The sequence below is a fragment of the Epinephelus lanceolatus genome, chromosome 1, assembly GCF_041903045.1.
Source record: "Epinephelus lanceolatus isolate andai-2023 chromosome 1, ASM4190304v1, whole genome shotgun sequence".
Classification (NCBI taxonomy): Eukaryota; Metazoa; Chordata; class Actinopteri; order Perciformes; family Serranidae; genus Epinephelus; species Epinephelus lanceolatus.
Genome location: NC_135734.1, coordinates 50,518,328 through 50,537,799, shown reverse-complemented (window position 1 = coordinate 50,537,799; position 19,472 = coordinate 50,518,328). Strand labels below are relative to the sequence as shown.

General features: G+C 44.7%; 1 protein-coding gene across 1 annotated transcript; it reads left to right on the top strand.

Annotated features, from left to right (window-relative positions):
- Nucleotides 1-2,639: 2,639 nt before the first annotated feature.
- On the top strand, nucleotides 2,640-15,216 carry gdf5 (growth differentiation factor 5). Its single transcript, XM_033626139.2, has 2 exons — nucleotides 2,640-4,252; nucleotides 13,528-15,216. Exons 1-2 carry the CDS (start codon nucleotides 3,373-3,375, stop codon nucleotides 14,505-14,507), a joined length of 1,860 nt encoding a protein of 619 aa, XP_033482030.2. The 5' UTR covers nucleotides 2,640-3,372; the 3' UTR covers nucleotides 14,508-15,216.
- Nucleotides 15,217-19,472: the final 4,256 nt, after the last annotated feature.

Below are 19,472 nucleotides of genomic sequence, written 5' to 3'. Positions count from 1 at the left end.
GGTAGTGCCATCTATAATTATTAGGGCTGTCAAGCAATTAAAAACAATCACACATCAATTTTTGTTGTAAAAGTATGTTGTCAGACGTGTCGTAGTAAAGCTGCTGTATTTTGGACACAGTTGTCCCCATGTCCTCGACCACCCAAACTGGTTTGTGAGGGAGTTAGTTAGTCGGTCAGTCACAGGTAGGCTGACTCAGTTTGTGTCTGAACACCTGGTCAAGTGTGGCCTGACGAGGCTGGCTGCTAGCATTAGCATCAGAGGCTGTGCTAGCTCGGACCTCCAGGTTCGCTGCTAAAGGCTTTGTGTTGATGTGATACTTCAGGCTTGCAGTACTTTGATGGTATGAAATTTCCTTCCTGCAGAACCTGCAGAACCTGCAGAAGCTGCAGAGAGCGGTGCTCCTATCAACATCTGGGCATAAATGTAAATGTTCCATTCACGGGGCCGAGCAGCGTCGTCTTGTCTGCCTCCATCATGTGACAAAGACACTGAGGCCTTCAATGACACACCAGGTCAAAGGGCACCATGGAACGCCATTAATCAGCTACATTTTTTTAACGTGTTATTTTTTATATGATTAATTATATAATTAATTAGAAATTAACACATTATTTTGACAGACCTAATAATTATACATCATCATGGTAAATTAAATAGTAGTAGTAGTAGTCTGATTATCAGGCTGCCGTGGAGAATACTTATTTTCACATATCAATCTTTAGCTCTGTGTTTTTATGAGCCGCACGGTGGTGCAGTGGTTAGCATTGTTTCCTCACAGCAAGAGGAATCCTGGTTTGAACCCAGGGTGGGGGGTTCGAGCCCCTCCATACGGAGCCTGCATGTTCTCCCTGTATCAGCGTGGGTTTCCTCCGGGTGCTCCGACATGTTCTCCCTGTGTCAGCGTGGGTTTCCTCCAGGTGCTCTGACATGTTCTCCCTGTGTCAGCGTGGGTTTCCTCCAGGTGCTCCAACATGTTCTCCCTGTGTCAGCGTGGGTTTCCTCCGGGTGCTCTGACATGTTCTCCCTGTGTCAGCGTGGGTTTCCTCCAGGTGCTCCGACATGTTCTCCCTGTGTCAGCGTGGGTTTCCTCCAGGTGCTCCGACATGTTCTCCCTGTGTCAGCGTGGGTTTCCTCCAGGTGCTCCGACATGTTCTCCCTGTGTCAGCGTGGGTTTCCTCCAGGTGCTCTGACATGTTCTCCCTGTGTCAGCGTGGGTTTCCTCCAGGTGCTCCAACATGTTCTCCCTGTGTCAGCGTGGGTTTCCTCCGGGTGCTCTGACATGTTCTCCCTGTGTCAGCGTGGGTTTCCTCCAGGTGCTCTGACATGTTCTCCCTGTGTCAGCGTGGGTTTCCTCCAGGTGCTCCAACATGTTCTCCCTGTGTCAGCGTGGGTTTCCTCCGGGTGCTCCGACATGTTCTCCCTGTGTCAGCGTGGGTTTCCTCCAGGTGCTCTGACATGTTCTCCCTGTGTCAGCGTGGGTTTCCTCCAGGTGCTCCAACATGTTCTCCCTGTGTCAGCGTGGGTTTCCTCCAGGTGCTCTGACATGTTCTCCCCGTGTCAGTGTGGGTTTCCTCCAGGTGCTCCCACATGTTCTCCCTGTGTCAGCGTGGGTTTCCTCCAGGTGCTCTGACATGTTCTCCCTGTGTCAGCGTGGGTTTCCTCCAGGTGCTCTGACATGTTCTCCCTGTGTCAGCGGGGAATATCAAAATATCACGATATTTCAGGATATGACAAAATAGTAAAAATATTTTTTTTAATTACTAATTTAAGAACATAGAATTGCAACAAAATCAGTGATGTAGTTTCACAGTTTGCTTCAAATATTCAGTAAAAACTAAATAAAAATGATCTCTCCTTTCTTTAGTTTGTGAACAACAACAGTAACTCAGAGTGAGATTCAGATTCTGTTACAATATTAATAGTTCAACAAAAGATTTATGACAAAGCGACATTGACTCTCCTGTGCTAAGACGAGAGAAGAAAAGAAAATACGCTGTGCTGCTGCCAGAGGAGTCGCTGAATGAGTTCCCTCTGCAGAGTCTGAGGACTCCTTGGCTGTTCATAAAACATTCAGGATGCCACACTTTATTCCACGCTACTGAAGCTGCTCCTCTTTTTGGAACCACCAAGGAGTCGAAAATAATTTCGCTTTCAGCCATGCTTGTTGTTGCCGTGGGTAACAGTATGACGTCAGTATGTCAACAAGTCTAAATATCGATTATCATAATATGAATTTTTCATTTGATATTAAATATTATACTGATATTATTGTGAACAGGATGATACAGCGCACCCCGACGGGCAGGACCCCCCTGGCCCCCCACTAGAGGATGAGCTGGGCCCCCAGTGTCCTCAAATCCTATAAACGCCACTGGCAGGAATACTGTGTACTTATAGTGAAGTATTTCTAAAGAGTGGTTTAAAGAGGCATCTTCCAACGTGTGTGTGTGTGTGTGTGTGTGTGTGTGTGTGTGTGTGTGAGAGAGAGAGAGAGAGAGAGACATCACCTGACGCCTCTCTCGCACCCTTTTGTCTGGACAAAGGAGGAAACCTAGAAAAACTCGCTGCAAGTGACATAATGCAAAGTTTTTCTTTCTCCTTTTTCTTGGGGGGTGCGGGGGCATGGTTTGTGCCATTTTGTGTTACAGCTCGAGTGAGTCATTGGTGGAAAGAGGGGAGGAAGATTTGAGAAGAAATATTGCTGTTAAATGGGTTTGGACAGCATGACATCACGGGGTAATTAAAACAGCTTTCTGGAATTCCGTTTCCAATTCCTGCGCTCAGGTTTGTTGGAGGATTTTTTCGAGCACCTGCAGGTTGGTGTGTGAGTGAAATATTTTCACTGGACGGAGTTCAAACTTTGAAGGGAAAGAGAAAAAAAAAACGGAGGCAGCGGCATTACGCCATTCTTGCCTCTCTTGGAAAAAAAAGTGGGATTTAAAGAAGTTTCTTACAAGATATCCAGCAGAATCGTGCCGTGGAGGCTTTTATGCAAGTCCACTTCTCCTCAGCCTTTTCTTGGATTTCTGCACTTTGAACACAGACAGGATCTCTGCAGCACTATGGTTCTTACAGATGACGGATGGGGGAATAAGGCTTTGCAGGATGTGTTTCTTCAGCTTATAAAACTCAGTTACAGTCCACATCGTTGCTTTTACAACCTTGCATATGTCTATAGCCTGTTTGAGACGGGAGAAGCACTTTTTATTCATTTCACCTCTGACAGAGCGCAGAGTGAGCTCAGAGGATGAAAGACTCGGACCAAACAGGACTGCTTTCTCTTCTTTGTTTCATCAAACAGGTCAATTAATCTGCTCACACTGCGCTTTAATACAATGACGGCCTGGCAAAAGGCAAAAGGGTTTTAGGATGAAAGTTGTGAAGCATCTCTCTCTTCTTCTGAGCTGCTGGACTCTGATTTACCTGCATCCCGTCCTCGGTTCACTCAGCCGGACCAGACCGACCGAGCACCACCACCACCGGCTTGGAGAGGCAGCGGAGCGCGCGGCAGGCGGCGGGGAAGGAGAGCAAGCCCACGGAAGAGCCGGCAGAGGAATCGGTGGGTCCTCACCAGCCGCGGGCAGGCAACCGGTGACTACTTCTGGGACGTGGAAACCTTCACCGGTGACTCCGGCGAGGATAACGCGGATCCGCGCGGGCCCGCCGTTAATCAAGGGCGAGACGACTGTTATTAAGAGCAAACTTGCAGCGGCTACTTCTGCGTCCTCGCCATCGCGAAGCGGGACCGTGCCAGTGAACCGTGCACAGCTGCAGCAGCAACAACGGGACAGAGCAGTCAGCTCAGGGCACAAAGACGCTGTGCGCCCCTGGCTGCCCGGCGGGGATGCTCATGGTAAAGCGCATGCTCCCGCGGCTCTTAGCGCGCATGCAGCAGGGAAAGGAGTCGGGACTGCGGCTGCTGGAGGTGGAGGAGGCGGCGCACCGGGGAAAAAAATAGGGAAAGTTGCTTCCAGAGCTAGTGCCGCTGCTCCAGTGCGCACCGGGCCTCCTCAAAGAGCCACCGGTGCGCAAAAGCAGCAGAACGCGGGTCCGCTGGCGCAGCGAGGAGCCAGCAGCAAGACCCAGAAACCGAGCGACCGGGAGGCGCACCACAAACAGCCGCTGGTTATTCCTCACGACTACATGCTGTCGCTGTACTGGTCTCTCTCCACCGGGGACCTGAACAGCAGCGCTCTGCATGAAGCGGGTCTGGCCAACACCATCACCAGCTTCGTGGATAAAGGACAAGGTAAACACAACCGCTCTCCTCCAGGCTCTCCCTCTTTTCACGCCTCTGTCATTGACACATTTTCTCCGCTCGTTTCTGACAGCAGTTTTCCTGATGCTGTGTGACTCTCTGGATCACACATTTGGTCACACACAGTCCCAGACACATTTTATCGGTTTAATTATGAGTCTGATTCCCACATGTAACAAACACTTCTTTCAACCCAAGCTGAGCACACATGTCATTTCTGAGTGAGGAGGTGATAAAATGTGTCACAGGAGGAAAAAGTCGAGACAGCATCACAATATTTTGCACAGCAATACTGTATGGATACATAGAGATATTTTTATTTCATTGATTTTTAATATTGGAAATATAAATGTAACTTTAGGTATCCCACTTGAATAATTAAATCAACTGATTTTTCAGTCCACCACAAACATTTTGCTGCAATACAAGTGGTTTAAGTGAGACGAACTGAAAACTTTATCCTAGATGGTGGTAACGTCTGTCTTTGGGGACAAAATTTGCACTTTCAAAATCGCAGTATTTATTATGGCAATACTCAGCATGACTATTAGATAAGGCGGTGAAAATACTCTCAGTATAGTGTACACTTAAGGTGGTGTAGATTTTTCTAGGTGGCTAAAACACATTTTGTTGCTGAGCCCTTGCTTAGCTTCTGTGTCAGACTCCAGTCTGCTTCTCCAAACTTGGGGCGTGCTGAATAACATCTACTGTATGTAAATCACTGACTATGGATAAATACCCCACACAACCTTTCTTCCAAAAAAAGTGAACTATCCCTTTAAGTATTGTGATAATATGGTATACTGTGGGGCCTCTGGTGTTTCCCACCCCTCATAGATCTTAATTCTCTTTGTTTAAACAAGGTAAAATGGGAACAGCAGATGAAATAAACCTCTGTACTTCCCATAAATTATCTTTAAATACCACTCCTTTGGAATATTACTGAGTCTTTCACACATAAACCATGTATCCCATCTCCACTGCCACAGCATTAAAGGAAGCCCCTGTTACAGTTTGAGGGCTGATTTTGGCAGCAGTACAGAGCTGTGTGCAACTGTGAAGCAGTACATCACCTAATGATTAAATTTTCTTGGGTCTGAAATTCATTTTGGGGCTGTGATATAATCTAGAGGATGATTCATGGCAGAGAAAAGCTGGTGCTGATTTTATGCATCAGAGTAATTAACAAAAGAAGGGACACAACAGGAGCTGGTACAGGATGCAGGGTGAGAGCTGAGGTGCTGAGGAAGAGGAACCAGAGGTTGCGAATGAGGAGGAAGGCTGGGAACACAAAGGGGAGAGATGATGTGTTCTGGATTGGCAGATCAGAGGGAGCGGACTGGAGGTCAAACACCAGTCTGCAGGTTACTAGAGGAGGGCAGCGCAGGAAACAGGGCTGTAAATTGTCTAAATGTAGACATGTCTGTGTTCGGGAGTCCGTGAGGTAGGAGAGCTGGAGCATCTGGAGGGGAATCACGAGGGTCAGCCGCTGATATACACACATACACAGGGAATGATGGGAAAAGAGATGACGCTGTTACTCATAACTGTGCTGGAGCTGACTTCAAAGCTGCAGGAAGCTGCTGTGAGCTGAGTGAGCTATCACACATCTAAATGTCACTCTAGTATGTGAGAAGATTGAATCTGTGAACTAAACATGTAGCTGGAGCCAGCTACACTGGAAACACGGGGAAACAGTTAGCATGGCTCTGTCCGAAGGCAACAAAATCCTCTAAAGCCAAATCATCTTCACTGTGACCTCGTCACATGTCCATGTTTGGTCATGGACTTTCCACGTCCACATATGACCTGTCCAAGGTACCCTGGGTGTGTTGGTACGTCGGTACAATGCGTGAACTGGCATTTTTTTCCTTCACCAACAAACGCACGTGGTTGGGTTCAGGAAAAAATAACAGGGTTTGGCTCTACAATGTTATGGGAAGCGAACACTGGCCGCCAGTGAAAGTCAGTTGTTGGACCCATCCACCACCCGTCCTGCCTGCCCCACTTGGACCTGCGCCCCCTTACGTTACGTAGTTGTCCTGCTGCATTTCATTACATTCAGTTACATTCACTTACAATGTACTTAAACACTTTGTTTTTAGGTTTACTGCTGTAGGTTTAGGCAACAAAGTCCATTGTTATGTTGAGAAAAAACACCTGCCCTGTTTGGTTCAGTTCAGTCAAACTCAAGTTAATTTGCCCCCTCAGTGCGGTTTGTTTGTGCAGGTGTGAACACACCAAAACAACCGTATCGAGACGTTCTTGAAGAGGTGGTCTCAGTCCGGTTCCAAAGGAACTCTGGTGCGGTTGGTTTGTGGTGAGAAGGTGTTGCGACCTGGATGTGAAGCAACTGCAGTCACATGACACATTGTTTGGGTTAAACATGAGCATGTTACAGTCCTGGAGGATTATTAATGTGCACCTCCTCCTGTACTGCCTTAATATGCACATTCAGCACATCCAATGCATCAAAACATTGTTTTCTAGTTGGAGCCGCGCCTCGTTTTCAAACTGTATGCTTTGACTAAAATGAACAATGACAGCAATATAGTCCACGATGAGCAGCGCTAAAATCAACCTGCGTAGTTGTCCCTCCATTGTGACATTACAAAGTGTCACATTTATCTTGCAAGTGTACTCTTCTTCAACGTTTGCTTTACTTCCTGGATTTTTCCCACATGGAAATTCTGACCAATCAAGAGCAGCTTTCTCACACAAGGCATTTGATCTGGTCCTCTTGTAAATGCTGCCGTGAGAACACGAACCAACTCTAGGCAATTATACAACTTTGGAACAACATGAGTCCCTGATTCAGACCAAAGGAGACCACTCTAGGGCTGACAGCAGCCTGAGTCATTAGTTCAAGGTCCACACAGTTTAATATGTTCAGCGTCATACTTGCGTTTGGCCATGTCAACAAGCTGGTCTGCTGTGAAACTGTAATTCAAATTGTAATAAAATTGAAATTCACTGTACTTAGAAATAAAGTGACTTGACACATTTACGAGTCACTTGCGGTCCATTCAGAGTGGACCCATGACTCTTTTGGACCGCGACCCACCAGTTGGGAACCACTGGACTAAGTTGTGTATTCTAAAGAGTGACAATACGACATTAATTGCAGGTGACATTAAAAAGAGCCTGGTGCATATCATAGTGCTGTGGAGTGTTTTGGTGTGTCTGTGTCATCGACATTAAGACGAGGTAAGAGGGAGCACAAAGATGCTAACTCACTGAACGGTTTTAGGACTCATTCCTGGGACACTCTGTTGGGGGTTATGTTCCAAACTATTTCTAACCTGTATTACAACTTGTCATGTTTATGTTTTTTTTTGGTTGTATAAATTAAACAAATAAAATGTGATGTGTTAACTTCAGAGGCGCTGCCAGGTCAGGGTGTGGACAGGTATCAGACAGTTCAGTTGAATGCTTTGTAAGGCACGTTCAAGACACCTTTTGCCAAATTTAGGACAGATTTTTGGACAAATCATGTTTGCATCACTTTTTATGGAGTCAGTAATATTTAATATTAGAGAACAATATGTTTGATTTGAAACCAAGTTTCCAGGGGCCCGTGCACACGCATGTAGCTGTGTATATTTATACTTATATATTTACATGTGAGTGCTGTTGCACTTTGGTTTCTGTAAGTGTGTATCTGTGTGTGTTTCTAACCATCTGGTTGGTCACTGGCAGCACTGCTGCTCTCAGTGATCTACGGCCTCAGGAGGGTAAATAAACACTCCTCGCAGCCACAAGTCGGGTGGCCCCCCTGTGTAATGTTATCTTTACGGTGTAAAACTGTTTGAAACAATGTTTAAATGACCAGAGTTGAATATTTCTAGCCCTGCTAAAGGTTTACGTTTCAAGCACTTAATGTACTTTTAATTTGGGCTTTATTTGTTTAGTGTGTCCTCAGCAAATCGCTGGTGACCTCCTCCACATGCTGAGGGGGTGAGCGGAGGTGTAACTGATGGCCTGACACATCTCTTCCCCCTCACTTGTTCACATAAACTCACTTCCCCTTTCTTTCTTTCTTTCTTTCTTTCTTTCTTTCTTTCTTTGCCTCTCTACTTCTCCTCTATTTTGCCACATGTTGGATGATTTTCACACTTTCAGATCTCTTGAAAAATAAAAGAAAGCAGCCAGAAAACAAGGAGGACAGGAAAAAGATGAGGATGAAAGAAGTGAACAAACAAAATGGAAAAAGAGCAAAGAAGGAACGAATAGGAAGATGAACCATTTGCTGTTATTTTGTTCACCCTGTTCATATCAGTGAGACTAGGCTGAATATCAGAAACATCTCTCTGTATAATGCAACAGAGTTTAACAGAGCCACAAACTACATCCTATAAAATTATCATACAGTTAAATAAACACCTCTCTGAAACAGAACCGACATGTTCTCCCTGTGTCAGCGTGGGTTTCCTCCAGGTGCTCCAGCTTCCTCCTACAGTCCAAAGACATGCAGGTTAATTGGTGACTCTAAATTGTCCGTAGGTGTGAATATGACTTCTGTCCGATACGATCTCCAGCCTGACCCACTTCGAAGTCGTCAAATACCGCCGCTTTGTCAGTGGTTTCGACGTTAGACACTGACACCAAAAGTCCCCTTTGGTGGTGGTATGATACACCACCAATTGACCTATGGCTAAGCCACGCCCCCCTCCACTCACTCAGACAAACTATCCACATTCAGTGAGCGGCGCTATGGCAGGTGTCACAGTACACGGCATTTCGCAGGAGGCAACTGATGATTTTTGGAGACATAACGATCAGATGTGATTGAGAAGTAACCAAAAGGGCCTAAACTACGCATTGGAGGGATATATTCATCATTTTATTGTTGAGAAGGTCGATGAAAAGCTTAAATTACAAGCCAAAATTTACAGGTCACAGTGTACGCTTGTGAACCGCATCTGGTTGCCGTCACCATCAAAGACAACAAGTTAAAGTGCCACTGAAGTTAAGGTTTTTGGCTCAGAATATGAGAAAAGGATAACGGCCTTTTCTGGCAAGAGGGGAGGTGGATGGCTCCTACAAACCCTGGACTTTAACTTTACCTAAATACATGCTTGTGTTACTTAAAGGGATAGTGCAGATTTTTGAAGTGGGGTTGTGTGGGAAACTTATCTATAGACAGTGTATTATTAGAGTAGATGTCAATCGGCACGCCCCCAGTTTGGAGAGGAAGGATCACATGGACGCCAAGCAGTCTGCTGCTGTGGGTGGGTCAGCAACAAAACATTTTTTTTTTTAAAACAAGTCAGTGTCTAAGTGTACGTTAAATTGTCAGTATTTTCACTGCTTTCCGTCAGACAGCCTGTTCTGACAGGGAAGATGTTAATGTCTTCAGTTTCTCATCTATGCTCTTGTCAAAGCTACCAGACATTAGAAAACATTAATTTTAGCTTGCTGAACACAGGAGCTGCTCGTCTGCTGCTGCTTCGATCAGTTAGTTTGTTTGTGTTATTGTGTGACTTTGGATACTGATTTTTTAGGTGGCTAAAACACATTTTGTTGCTTTGCTTCCATGTTGGACTCCAGCCTGTTTCTCCAAACTGGGGGCATGCAGGTCGACATCTACTGTAGGTAATATACTGACTATGGATAAGTACCCCAGACAACCACACCTTTAAAAATCTGAACTATTCCTTTAATGCACTTGCAGCATTGTGGGTCTTGTGTCAGGTGGATAATAAGCTGAGAGAGAGAGAGAGAGAGAGAGAGAGAGAGAGAGAAAACTGTCTGCCAAATTCACGCTGATGTCAATTTTTAAACTTCATGAATGTAGGATTTATCGCAGTACAAACACTTTCAGCCTTCCTGTTTTAGAAGTACGTGACAGTTTGTAAAATCGAATTCCTCTCAGTTTGAGCTTTAATCAGATCTTCCACAGAGAAGTGCCAGGATGTGTGTGTGTTGTCGATGGTTTGTTTCCTCTACAGCAGATGCTGGTTAACTGTCTATCGGCAGTTAAATAGCTGCAGGTCCATAATAACGGGCCTGTTTACAGTCCGATGTGGTCTCCCTGTCTGGTTCTAATGTACTTTTCAATGCATGCTTAAGTCCTGGATAGGAAGGAGGGGGAATGACGTGAGAAGAAGTGAGCAGAGTGGAGAGATCTGCTGCTGCCGCCGCCACTGCTGCTGCTGCTGTGTGTGTGTGTATGTGTGTGTGTGTGTGTGTGTGTGTGTGTATGTGTGTGTGTGTGTGTGTGTGTGTGTGTGTGTACACTTTAGTGGATGTGGATTTCATTGCTGGATTCCATTTAGACACGGAGGTTCACTGGTTTCCCTCACTGACAACAAAAGAAAACATTACACACCACACCATTCAGTCCATTCCTCCTGATGTTTTTGTGCTTTTGTGCTTTTGTGTGTGTGTGTGTGTGTGTGAAGCAATATTAGCATGCTGTAAAGAAATGTGTAAACATTTTTGTTATTCTTGCACCCTTTCTGTTTTTTTAATTTCTCACTTTCTGCTCGTGCCACGTGTGCACATCAGGGTTGCAACTCACTACCACATTTACCTCAGCCCCGAACCAACTACAGGAGATTTTTTCAAATGTCCAACAGTCTAAAACCAAAATTATTTCGTTTACTATCATATGACAAGGATCACACCAGAGGAGCTGGAACCAGCAAAACGTCCTGCCCAAATGTTTAGAAGAGCATATTTTAAGTCTTAATAAAATGTGTTAAACTTAACTCAACCTGACTAAGTTATCTCTACCATTCAGCTTAGATATACCATAAGGCTTCAATTAAAAGCCCAGTCCCTTTTACTAGCCCAGTGTGGCTACACATTTTGACGAATAAACACCTGTCTTAGTCCGACGCCTGATCTGGTTGCTAATTAGTACATTTTTTTGCAGAAGTTCTTCAGATTCTTGACGACCTCAAATCATGTGTCCATTCCTTGGTCACCCCTGAAGTTATTCATCTTCCTTTAGTCCGCAAGAGTCCTCAGATCAAAAGAATCAAAAGGGTTTTTCAAAAATATTTATCCAAGTTGTGAGGATTGTTTTAACAGGATGAAGTGATGTGTCGGTGTGCCAGTTGCTGTAAACCTCCAGTGCCATAATCATCATAATCTGATGCCCCATCTGTCACAGTTAGATCAAATAATTCATAATTAATATGTTCTCTGAAGCCTATTTTTTCCAACAACTAATATTCATATTAGTTTGAATAAACAATTTATGTTTCCTGTTCTTTGCTGAGTGACAGTTTTGTGTTAAAGGCATTAAAAGCCTGTTCCAGATATAGGCCTGTTGAGTTCAGTGATTTAAGCAAATAATAGCCCGGGCTATAAATTGAAGTTTTACTGTATTATGCTAAAAAAAAAAAATCCACTGGATGTCGCTGTGTCTTTAAACAGTTTGCCTTAGCAGTTCGCCTCCTGCAGGATGTTATAAGAAAAGGTCACGGCAGACATGACGGCTCAGTGTGGTGGGATTTTCAAAGGTGGACATATTTCTTTCAACATGGTAAAGTTTCAGAGGTCTTACCGAACAGATAAAAAACATACTCTACCAAATGGTTCATTTGTCCTTTTATGGTAAAGGTAGTAAAGCTGAGCTAATGTTGCGTGTTGTTAAATGAAACATTTAATATGATCCTATATTTATATATAGGTGCTTCTGAGTAGGACTTTTTAATGTCTCATGCCCCGTGCAACCAAACCGTTGAATTGATCTTTTATTGTAAAAGTAGTACAATTTTTATAAGATCAAAAAAGGATGAATATTCGCTGTTGATGATACCATATGTTTAATGCTTTTCCATTATATATTTGATGAAAAAAATATATCAGTATGCTTTTTTAACCATTTCAGTCAGGACCACTTTAGTCAAAGAAAACTTTGCAGTATTATATTTGGCAGTACGGCTCTGTTCTGGGGCCCCTCTGCCTTTCCTGGGGCCTACACAGAAAGCCTGAAGCAGAGACAGCACACCTTCCTGCCCTTCCATGCGCCTACATGGAGAGACTAAGGCAGGGAGAGCAGCAGTAAAGATCCCCGGGAACAGAACAGAGCAGCATCACTGACAAACAGAAATGACATTGATGAGTCAGACACAGCATGAAAAGGAGGAGCTGGGGTGGAGGCAGGTTGCAGAGCAGCTTGCAGAGGAAGCAGCAACAGTAGGCAGGCCAGAGCAGTTTAAATAGGGCGCCCTGAATGAGATTCACCAATTGGTTGCATAGAAAGGAATCATGTGATCTATCAGCTGACTCCTTTCATCAATCAGCTGATCCATCAGTTGATCCATGGCCATGGCCGCAGGAATTATGTTTTCTGGTTTTCCGTCCGTGCCATTCTCGTGACTGCAATATCTGAAGTGATTAAATGTTGGTAGTCAAAGGTCAAAGGTCCATCTCATTCTCGTGAGCATGATATCTCACAAACACCTTGAGGGAATTTCTTAGAATTTGGCGCAACAGTGAACTGAATAGAATTTGGTGGTCAAAGGTCATTGTGACCTCACAAAACATGTTTTTGGCTACAACTCAGGAATCCATACCCTATTCATGACAAAACTTGACACAAATGTCTAACAGGATAAAATAATGAAAGTCAAAAGGTCAAAGGTCAGCTTGACTGTGACATCATCATGTTTTAACGTCATATCTCAGGAACAGAAGGGGAGACATTTGGTCAGATACTGAATTGGTGACTCTAATCTTGAAACTGTGCTGATTGTATAGATCTTCTGTGTGTGAAGCATCCATGTTTTCACTGACATGGATGGAGACTGTAACTGCAACTGGACAGGTCTGCAGAGTCGTACGGTCACAAGGTGGTAATTCTAGTTTTGTTCTGGTTTAAAAATACTATGAAGTGACTTCCCAACTGTTTGGTAGAGGCCTAAACAAAACAAAACAAAACAAAACAAGGAGATAAAAACTGCAAATATTTTTTCAATGTTTTTTTTTTGTTAGTGTGGACATTAAAGGGTTAAAAAGAAAAAGTTGCAGATTAATTTTCTGTCGATTGTCTGATCAGTTTAGTGATACTTACAGTTTTTATATGCTTCAAGCCTTTGTGTGTGTGTGTGTGTGTGTGTGTGTGTGCAGCATGTGTGTGTTCACATCTGTTTGTGCCTTTAAACCTGCTGTCCCTTCTCTCAGTGCAGCTGGTTACACCTGCACTATTTACATGTCTACAAGTCATTTGTCCACTTCCTGTGTGTGTATTTGCCTCTCTGTCAGTCAGAACTGATATTTCTGTGTCTTTGTGTCTCTGTCCTCCCTCGCAGATGAGCGTGGGCCCCAGCTGAGACGGCAGAGGTATCACTTCAACGTCAGCTCTCTGGAACGAGACGGGCTCCTGGGGGCCGAATTACGCATCCTGAGGAAGCGCCTGTCTGACCCCCGCAGGGCCTCGATGGGATCCACAGCCACTGACAGAGGGGGTGGAGGAATCTTGTCCCCGTGCCTGAAGCTGTACACCTGCGCTTCAGGTAAACAACAGGCTGTGCTGCTCCAGACGAAGACAATGGAGGATCTGCTCAGCGGAGGCGGATTCAGCAGCAAATGGGAAGTGTTTGACGTATGGAAAGTCTTCAGGGGCTCCAAAACCCAGCAGAACCAGCACTCCCAGCAGCTGTGCTTTGAACTGGAGGCTCTGGAGCACAGAGGCGGTCGCCCCATGGATCTGCGCACCCTGGGCTTCGCCCGACCCGGCAGGACCAACAAGGAAAAGGCGTTCTTCTTGGCATTTGGCAAAAGCAAGAAGCGGGACCTTTTCTACAACGAGATCAAAGCGCGTTCAGGCCACGACAATAAAACCGTCTATGAATACTTGTTCACCCAGCGACGAATGCGCCGAGCTCCTGCTGCAAGGGGGGCTAAAAAACCAGTGCAGCAGCAGCCGCCGCCACAGACCCTCCCCCAGCATCAGGTGGTGAAGACGCAGACGAGGCCGCGTTGTCACAGGAGACGACTCCATGTGAACTTTAAAGAGATGGGCTGGGACGACTGGATCATCGCGCCGCTGGAGTATGAGGCCTTTCACTGCGACGGCGTCTGCGACTTCCCTATCCGCTCGCACCTCGAGCCGACCAACCACGCCATCATACAGACGCTGATGAACTCCATGGACCCAGAGTCGACGCCGCCCACCTGCTGCGTCCCAACGCGACTCAGCCCAATCAGCATACTCTACATCGACTCGGCCAATAACGTCGTCTACAAGCAGTATGAGGACATGGTGGTGGAGTCATGTGGTTGCAGGTAGCAAAGAACTGTGGGACAAAGAGCGGGACAGAGAAAGAAAGACATTTCCTGCCCTTCACTTTGAGGAAAGACAGAACGATACTGAGCAAAAACAGCTCTTAGCTCTTCATCTGACTATGACCGAACTCACTGCTATGCAACAGACATTAATCTTCACACTCAAGTGGACTATCAGACTGCATACCAAAGACTGTTACACACTGTTAAAGACTAAACAGAGACAGATAAACTCATGATGGGGATGCTCTTTAACACCCACTCTCTAACACTTGTGTTGACGTTGGTGGCAATGAGCAAGATGCATCTGCGAGAAGCCAAAAACAACCAGAGACGCTTCTGGATTAAAGTTCTGATCTCATGTTAGACTCAAACTGATTTTTTTACTGCTTTTGTTTCTCTCTACAGATTTGTATCTGATTGGTGTAAAAAGTTTGCGTGTAACAGAAATGCTATTGAAACATTAGTGAATTATACTCAAAAATGCCCTTTTTTCCAGCACTTATCTGCCTTTGTGCCTTGGCCCTTTCAGATGTACAATGAAGAGTAATTTGTGTGCCTTATCCAGGACCTTTTTATGAAGCATGTAAAGAATTTCTGATGTATAAATACAGGCCAGTGATGAAGTACTAATCTGACCTGCTCCAAGTGTGGGAAAGTTGCATAAACTACTCTTCAATAAAAAATGTCTGATTGACCGAGCTCCAAACTCCTATCAGTCTGAACCTCTGCCCCCCCCAGACTCTGCAGACTAAACTATCAAAGGAATTCAGAAGAATTTCAGATGCCAAATCACAATTTAACCCGAGAATGGCTGTTAGAAAGTGGTTTTGTGGTCGGCTTCACAAACTGCTGCAAGTGCGGTCAAAAGTTACAGGAAGTGTGGTGATGAAAATGAGTTATGAGAGCAGGTATTAAAAAACACATTTCTTTTTCAGTTACTGTCTGTCAATTAACAGTATCCAGAAACGTTTAATGTTTTCTACATCTCAGTAGATAGATAGACAGACAGACAGACAGACAGATAGATAGATAGATAGATAGCAATACACACGATTCACATTTAACACAAATATAAAAGGGGACTAATAAAAGCACAGGGTGACTTCCTGATCCCTGAGCGGTTATACGGTTCAGATAGAGGAGAACTTCCTCCAGAAGCATGTTGGTCATCAGTGATCAGCCAACACATTCTCAGTCCGACCTTGTCAATATATCAACATTTGGTCATGGACTTTCCACGTCTACATACAACGTGCGAGGTACCCTGGGTGTGTTGGTTGTTGACGCTCTGGGACGCCGTGTCAAGGTCTACATGTTACATGAATTGTCTTCTTTCAAGATACACTTCTGTTTTCACAGGACATTTAATGTTTACATACAGTCTCTTTCAAAGTAAAGGCGCTACGTGGGTACAGCATCACAAACTGAGTTGGTTAGGTTTAGGAAAAAAGAACAGGGTTTGGCTTGGCTAATGGGACACGAACAATGCTCTCCTGGGTGAAAGTCGGTGTTTGTTAGACCCATCCACCACCCCTTCCAAACGCCCAATTTGGACATGTGCCGCCCTAAGTTCCGTCCTTGTCCCGCCATGTGTCCCCCTGACACCGCCGGGCGCCGTTAACTATAACAGCAACCCCCTGCGTATCATACCGACATTAAAGGACACCTTTATTTGTTGGTTTCTTATGGTACAAGTCACTGCCCAAGCGCTGGATTTCGCTGGTCCATGTGTGTAGTGAATGGGCTAAAAAATGGGCCTCATTGGACTGTGCACAGGTTCCATATGGACCCCATGCCAATTGCTTACGACTAGGTTTACCCAAGTGGGCCCCAGAAAAGCCGTCCATTTTGGTCCCATAGTCACTTGGTAGGCAGGTTGCCCTAGCATATCCAATGTATGGCCCACTTGGGTAAACCCAGTCGTGGGCAACTGGCATGGGGCACATATGGAACCCGTGGACAATCCCATATAGGGTCCATGTTTTCAGGCCATTTACTACCCACTTGGGCCCTACATACAAATGTTGGCTGGGTGCTTCCTATTGTTTTTGGGACTTAGAGTTTCCATTGTTTTCTTCCCAATTTGATCAGTTGGAAAAGTCGTAAAATAACATGAATCACAGGCACCTGAGCGAGAGATATGAAACATAGATATGACTCAGCAGTTGCAAAATTAGTGCAAAAATCCACAGAAATAAAAAAAAAAAGTAAGAATTCAAGTCAAAACTTTAAAAATATGTTCAAAGTAGAGCAAAAAGTAGATCTTTGAGGCAGACTGCAGGTTCTGTAGCACTGGTGAAAGATTTTGGTATCTAAAGTGTTCAGCTTTCTGTTTGTAGGCCGAGTGGTATTGACCGATTGTTTGAGCAGGATTTGGTTGCATGCAGGTAAACAGTCCATCTGGAGAGCAAAAGAGATATCATCTGAAGACTGTCTGAATCACTCTGAAGACAGACTGTAAACAATAAAGAGGAAGTCTTGGCCTTGATATCTGTTATCTGAATTTCTGCCGGCTACACCGGAACCCCGAAATATTGGCCGTTGCACCAAGAGACTGAGCCGCTGTCAGACAGACGGCCGATGGGTTCAGAGATTGTGCAGTCAGTGCAGCTGTGGCACCTCCACCAGAGATGAAACATGACCCAGCACACAAAATGTGATGTGCACAGAAAACACATAGCAGAAATTGAATTTTATTTTTTTAGCATCACTATGATACAGTTTCCTGAATTTAAAAGGTAACATGTCGTCTACTCAGAAGGAATTCTTCTTATCTGCACCTTAAACCTGACAGTTACAACAAACGTGGATTCCTTTCAGTGACAAAATAACAAGAAACCAACTGTCTGTATTATTTTACAGTTTATTTCTTTTACAAAAAACATATGTGTCTATATTTCAGCAATGTCAGAGTCCCTTCTCCGGGTAAAAGAAATGCATCAGGTATTTCCTGTTGCTCCCTAAACTCTCAGTGGCCGCACTGATGTCACAGAGATGCTTCAACTATCCCTAAGTAACAGATAAAAGTAAAGCTGCATCATGCAGCAGTTCATAGTTATTATTTACAGAACTGACCTAAAAATGATGTAATGTGATGTCTGTGAATCGTAGACGTCCATGAAGCTCAATTCAGAAGGAGGACAAATTGACCCAAAATAAGCATAAAACAATCAAATCCATGGGATTTATCAACAAATAACAACCAAACAAGACAATAAAATCCCAGGCTGAGAGGCAGCAGGAGCAGCAGCCCCTACACCACAGGCCTCTCTCCTCTGCAGCTGGAACAAAAGCTCTTAAGCACCTCCACCCCAGGCCAGGTGCAATGCACCTCGTTAGGTAACGCAGCACACCTGAGCAGATCTACAACAGAGGGAAAAGGAGCAACAGGACACATACAGCTGTAACACAGAACTACACTGTAAATATGATTCAGATAGACGTGTGTATGGTTTTTAAATAAAATTGTGTGCAGGTTTCATGTTAAAAATCAATGTTTCTTTCTCATCCCAAGTCAGCACATATTGCAGTTTTGTCAGTGGCCTTTCACGTACACATAGTACGCTCTTGGTATCCTCCTGTGTCTGCTCCTGGCAATCAACTAAAGCACATGGCTAGGTTGAGACGAAATGGTTTGGCTCTACATTCATACCGACGTGAGCACAGGGTTCCCTGGTGAAGGTAAATTCTGGAGTTTATTGGACCCATCCACCTCCCCCTCGCCCAACCTATACAGAATTCCCAGCTCCTTATATCACATCATTACCGGCAGTGTTTCAACTTGTCGCTTTCCAGCGGCGCATCATAACACTGCATGGCACCTGGAGGCGTGTCATACCGCGCTGAAAGGTCACTTTTTGCGTCAGGTGTCTGACACTGAAATCACTGACAAAGTTGTGGTATTTGACAACTTCGTAATGAGAACGGGCTGGTTCAGTATGTCTGAAATGGGCTGTTAGCCAGGCACCAGCTAATCTGGGCGCACTTTCTTTCTATGGTAACTTAAGGTCCAGATGTTGAGGAGGTTTCTACATGAAGCTGAGTTATTCGCAGAGGTATCTTCCTATCCAAAACCAGTGTTATAACAATAATTGTTTTTCTAAAGCTTTTGTCACAGAGGGGCTGCTAACTACAGTGGCTGACCCGAAACACCAGTGGCACCTATTCAGAGCCAGTGTTTGGTTTGTCCATTCTGGGCTACTGTAGAAACATGGCGGTGTGACATGGTGATCTCCGTAGATGAGGAGCAACTCTGTGTAGATATAAATGGCTCATTCCTCTCCAAAATAAAAGGATACGGGGAATTTAAACTGGTGAAAAAACTGAATAAAGCAGTTTCACATAAAAAAAAATCTGTGTTTTTCCAACACTCCCTATCTGACACATTCTCACTTAGACCTCGTCACAATTGTTCATAGATTTTCCACATCGACATATGGCGCATAAGGTACATGCATTGTCTGTTTTCAAAGTACACTTCTGTTTTCACAGGAAATGTACAGTTTGTATACAGTCTCTTTCAAAATAAAAGCACCAAGTGGGTACAACACTGCACATTCAGGTTTTTATCCTTCAACAACAAAAGCAGGTGGTTGGGTTTAGGAAAAAAGACCAGGGTCTGTCTTTATAATATGAGAAGCGAACTCCTGCCTCCCAGGTGAAAGTCGGTGGTTATTGGACCCGTCCACCACCTCTCCCGCCTGTCCTACTCAGACTTTCGCACCTTTAACTTTTTTTGTCGCGGTGCATTTCCCCCTGATGCTGCTGGGCGCCGTTACACAATAATAGCAACCAGCTGTGTATCATACCGACATAAAAGACGTCTTTTTTCATCAGTGTCTGATGCCGGAAGTCACTGCCCAAGCGCCGGTTTTCAACAACTTTGGAGTGAGACTGGGTTGTATCTAAAGCTAGTATTTGGTTTGTCCCTTCGGGCTACTGTAGAAATAAAGCAGTGCAACATAGC